This window comes from Rosa rugosa, chromosome 2 (assembly GCF_958449725.1).
Source record: "Rosa rugosa chromosome 2, drRosRugo1.1, whole genome shotgun sequence".
Taxonomy (NCBI): Eukaryota; Viridiplantae; Streptophyta; class Magnoliopsida; order Rosales; family Rosaceae; genus Rosa; species Rosa rugosa.
In genome coordinates, this window is record NC_084821.1 from 32,817,912 (window position 1) to 32,823,170 (window position 5,259).

The 5,259-nt window shown below is 37.1% G+C and overlaps 1 protein-coding gene across 1 annotated transcript; it reads right to left on the reverse strand.

Moving 5' to 3' along the window:
* Positions 1-2,684: 2,684 nt before the first annotated feature.
* LOC133732210 (non-specific lipid transfer protein GPI-anchored 2) lies at positions 2,685-5,008 on the reverse strand. Its single transcript, XM_062159705.1, has 3 exons — positions 4,492-5,008; positions 3,094-3,153; positions 2,685-2,954 (listed from the first exon to the last, which is right to left on the reverse strand). Exons 1-3 carry the CDS (start codon positions 4,856-4,858, stop codon positions 2,821-2,823), a joined length of 561 nt encoding a protein of 186 aa, XP_062015689.1. The 5' UTR covers positions 4,859-5,008; the 3' UTR covers positions 2,685-2,820.
* Between the last annotated feature and the right edge of the window lie 251 nt (positions 5,009-5,259).

Sequence of the window (5,259 nt, forward strand, 5' to 3'; positions counted from 1 at the left end):
TTTGGAGATCGTATGAATATGTTATGATTTTTACGGTTTCGGACCGTTCGATATTTCGATCCGTGAGGATCCGACTATCCGATCGACTTGTGGTTTGGTCATATCGATTGTGGAAGTATTCCAGAGACATTGGGTGGTCTCGGATGTGGTTTCGCCTTTATTGGCTCTACTTTGGGGATTTTAGTTCAAAACAGGGGTTTCGAACTTAAATCGTTTGTGAATCGTTACTAAGTTGAAACTGTATGTGATTAGGTACTTAGGAAGTATTCTTGGACGGTTGTTTTGTGGTTTGGCTGCTTTGTTCTGTATTGAAGACGCAACGGGAGTTTTGCGGTGAGTAATCTCACAAGGTTCAATTATGAACGGATTTAATTGGTTGATTTTGATTAGCTTTCGAAATGAACTATAGTTGGTATTAGTGGTATTCCTGAGTGAATGACTATGTATATATATATTTACGTGAAATATATATGTTTTGGTGGGTTGTGGATTGATGAAAACAATATGCATGAATTGATGCGTTTTTATTGTTTTGGGTTGTGGCTTTTCGGAAAACAAATGGTGGGAAATGGTATTTCTATTGTTTTGAAAAGTGTTTGAGAAATTGAGAGTCATATGTTGTGATTTCTCCTTTTGATTTGATGTGTTTTGATCCGACGACCGGTGGTCTGAGGATGTGAGAGTCACAGGTTGTGATTTCTCCTTTTGATTTGATTTAACGTTTTGATCCGACGACCGGTGGTCTGAAGATGTGAGAGTCACAGGTTGTGACTTTTCCTTTTGATTTGATTTGACATTTGGGGTCCGGTGCGACTCGTTTAATGGTTTGATCTGACGGTCAGGTTGACCTAAAGATCCGGGGTTGCAGGTTGCATCCTTAGGCAATGTATATCGTAAGGTTGAACCTTGGCCGAGGTGACAGGTTACGATATATTCAGTTAGAGCTCTAGTCTGTCTGCCATGGTACCTCATGGATCTAAGTAGGTTACTTACGATTACTGGGTACGTATTTTGTCCAGGTTGGACTAAAAGAATCATATGCTATTTGTTAGGTTAACGATAGGTATGATTGATGTGCTTATGTGTTTTGTCCAGGTTGGACCGATTTGATGTGTTTTGTCCAGGTTGGACTGATTTGATGTGTTTTGTCCAGGTTGGGCCGATTTGATGTGTTTTATCCAGGTTAGATCGATTTATCATATTTGAATTGTTAGGTTAACAATTTATATGATTTTGCCACGGTGTGACTTTTGTGATTTTCTTTTGAGAAAAGAGTATAGTTTTGGGAAGCATGGTATGTTTTCCTTATTCTCGAGTCGAAAGGTTTTCCTCGTGTTTGGCCTGAGTTGTGCGGGCTTTTATCCCGTGATTTTGTGTGAGTTGTTTTGAGTTACTCATACGGACTTGCAAAAGCTTACCGGGTTTGTTGTGTGACAACCCGGTGCACCATTCAAACGGTGTAGGGGTTAATCATGCAGGTCAGGGTAATCGTGGCTGAACCTGAGGTGGCGTGCTGGTAGCATTACGGTAGGAAGTCAATTTTGTGACTTTACCGTTATAAAGACTTCCGTTGTAGTAAGCTCTGAGGAGCATTTACGTTTTATTTTGTTGTTGACAATTTAATTCGTAAGCTTGTGTAATATATAACTCTGTGGAGTGAGTGTATATTAACTTTGAGGGTTCAGGGCATCAGTATGTACTTGGTTTAAAAGGGAAAAAGTTTCCAGGTATTTTGTATTGATGGCTGAACGATCACGCATGTATAATTATGAGATTATATATCGATTTTTATTTATGTTAAAAATTAGGGGCGTGACATTAATATACTAGTATATACACGTGGTGGAGATGCTATCTCTTAAGGGCACCTTGAAAAACAAACAACAATAATATTAGCACTTCCTGTATATAAATCTTGAAAAGCTACTGTAACGGATATAATTAAGCATAAGAAGCAACCGCCACCAATGCCCATAATCCCAGCCGCCAACGCCCATAATTAATAGATGGGATGTAAAGAAAGATAGGTAATTATGGAACCCTTATACACAATATGAGCTATGGCGGAACCTCAGTAATGAAGGACGTATATGGGTGTTCAACCTCATGATTTGAAAAGGAAATCAAATGAATTCAAAAGAAGTAAAACTCGTAGATCAAGAGGTTTGGTGATAAGCAACTATATATGCATGTTGTACCATAAGACTCATAGATCATCATGGAGTTATAGGAAAATAGAGCAAACGTGCTGATAACGTGTTATAAAGTAGAGAGAATATGGAGAGAGAATAGTAGGGAGGAAGTAGAAGTGTTCTCATTCAGTCTCATTAGCCTCCCTTATATAGAGATAGAATTTACATCAAAGTACATAACTAATTAGTATTTACGTGGACAGCCACATAGATAATAATATTTACAACACTCACAAATATTTCTCTTCTTCAACTCAATATTTGACTAGTTATAGATACTATATGGTAGTATAGTTAACTCTTAACTCTAGATTAGTTATCTCTTATCTCTTAGAGTTTCATTGGAAGTATAATTGTACCGACAGACTATTATATAGTCTTTCACGTTAATCGAATACATGAGAAAGTTTCCAAGTCATTCACAATGTTACAATAGAAAAGTAACTAACCATGAAACATAAAGCATTTACAAAGTACAAACACAAGAACAAATCTTGCAAAATTGACATTTATTGATCTTGATAAAACAAGTCAAATACATAATAATTATATATCTGGTAACACCAATGGATTAAATGGGCAATTTAAACAAAATGTGAAATTAAACCAACAATACCAAACGTAAAAATCAGAAAAATGTAGGAAGAGATATAGCTAAGCCAATAAAGAGTGCCATAAGGGATTTAGCAGTAGTTGAAGCTCCATGGTCTGCTTGGTTTCCTTGGGAAGCAGAAGGTCCTTGAGGTGCTAGCTCCGAACCAGCTGTAATTATTAAGGTCAGATTCTTATTAGACTATACTGCATATATGTTCTTATAAATATATAAATATATATATATATATATATATATATGCTTGTTTTAAGAAAGATATATACATATGGATTTGATTAAAAGCAATACCAGGTGAGTTAGCAGTAGGCCCTTCAGAAGCCATGGGAGCTTCCACTGGTATTCCAAGAACTGCCAAAATCAGAAAACAAAGTTAGCATACACTAGTTGAAATTCGAAGTGGTTCTACGGTAAATCTGTCATTTACACATTCAAATTACTTGGCATCTACTTCTCCAACTGTAAATAGATATGAAATTGTGAAATACCAAAGAAACTATATGACACCATATTGTTTTGGTTGGTATAGATTGCCAAAATGTAACATGTGTTTGAACAAAATGTAACATGTGTTTGAATTTGTGAGCCAAATGAAATGTTTCGGGTCAAATTTGTGTAGAAAAATTCTAACATGTTCTTTTCTAGTATTTAATTTATCAAAGATATATATTTTAACTATCAAACAATTCATGGTATTATATTCTGATGTTTAACTTGTTTGTATATTATGATATATAGATATATATGCTGGACAGGAAAACAGGAAGCATGTGAGTGGTTTTGTCTTATTGCTCATTTAATTAGTATTGGTAGAAAGGTGATAAGATAAAAATTGGTGGTAGCTAGAAACCTTTAATGGGAGTAATGGGAGAGCATTCAAACCTCTAACTGCCAACTCAACTGAGTAGCGGGAGTAATGGGAGAGCATTCAAGGTGCGGTGATCATGAGTAGTGGCAAGCATTGCAAAAAGATAGACTACTTACTTCTTATACAGTTATAACCTCTAACTCCCTAGCTAGCTCCATATGCCATCATCAATAGGATTCTATATAGTAATTTGCCAAAAATGATTGATATCAATCCTAGCTATATGTCATATATGTCTTATTGCTAGCCTTAATCACTAACATGGCTTTTTTTTTTTTTTTTGATCTGAAACAGAGTAATCCAAAAATGGTTTTACACAAACGTATTGGAGTGTAATAGAATAGTAGTGCAATAAGGAATAAACAAACAACAATATCATATGGATTTGATGAAGAATGCATACATAGTAAATTACTAATATTACCCTAACAATGTTCCTAAATTAATTTACATTTTAAGGACAAATCTACAGTAATCAACAACTAGGGATCTTAAGGGATGTAAAACTGGATACATAAAAACCAGAGAAATGCCGCAAGTATTGCTTAAACAAAAACTCAAAAAAAAAAAAAATATAAATATGATAATTGAAGAATCTATTGAGGTCAGCAACTAGCTGCTAAAATAAGTGACTAAATTAGTAATCCGATCCTAATATAAAAAAACAAAAACAAACAGAGATCGATATACGTAAACAAATCAATGCTAGTGTGAAGTAAGTGACTAAATTAGTAATCCTAATATCTTACAAACAAATAATTAATTTAGGAATGAAATAAAAAAAAACAACAAGGGAGATCGAGAGCCCTGTTAGGACTTACGTGCACAGGCGCTGGTAGGAGGGGTCTCAACTTTGCAAACAGAAGGGAGATGAAGAGCTTTGTTCAAGTCGATTTCAATGCCGTAGCTGCTGGTACTGTTCTTCTGAAGCAAGTAGCACAAGCATTGGGGGGTGCTTTTAACCAGCGTCGCCAGCTCCGGGCAGCAAGCCTTGTCCGGCTTCGTCAAGTTGCTACCTTCCTCCACGTACGTCAGGCAGTCCGACAACGTCACCAGCTGCGTGGTGCAATCCGTCGCCGCCTCAGGAGCTGGCCCCGGCGCCTGTGCCGACACGCCGCAGCTGTGGAATGTCAGCATGAATAACATGGCGGTGAAGACGGCGGCAAGGAGATTGGTACTGAATGCCATTTTGTTCGATGTAGCAAGCTGGATGGGAGTGTTTGATGTACGTTTAACTTAGGTTAGAGTAGGTGAAGGTGTGTGGAAGTTAAATAATGGCTGTGGGGTTGAAATGAGAAAGCTAGCTGGGTAAAGGGAGGGATTGGGAATACGTAGCCGAAATAATTAATAAAAGGTCTCCTCTCAACCGCCACCCAATCCTGGGCTCATTCATACCTCACCCTCTTACTCTTAGGCGCTTTAAATTAAAGCCTTTAATGGGCACTTGTTTGCTGTCCTTCCGAGGAGGGGAGTCTCATTTCTTTGGAGAAAGAGGCAGCTCCCTCTCCGCTTTTTGGGTCCACACTTGGCAGTGCATTTCTTCAACCGTTTAGTTTGTTGAATCCTTTTTTAATGAGATAAACCATTCT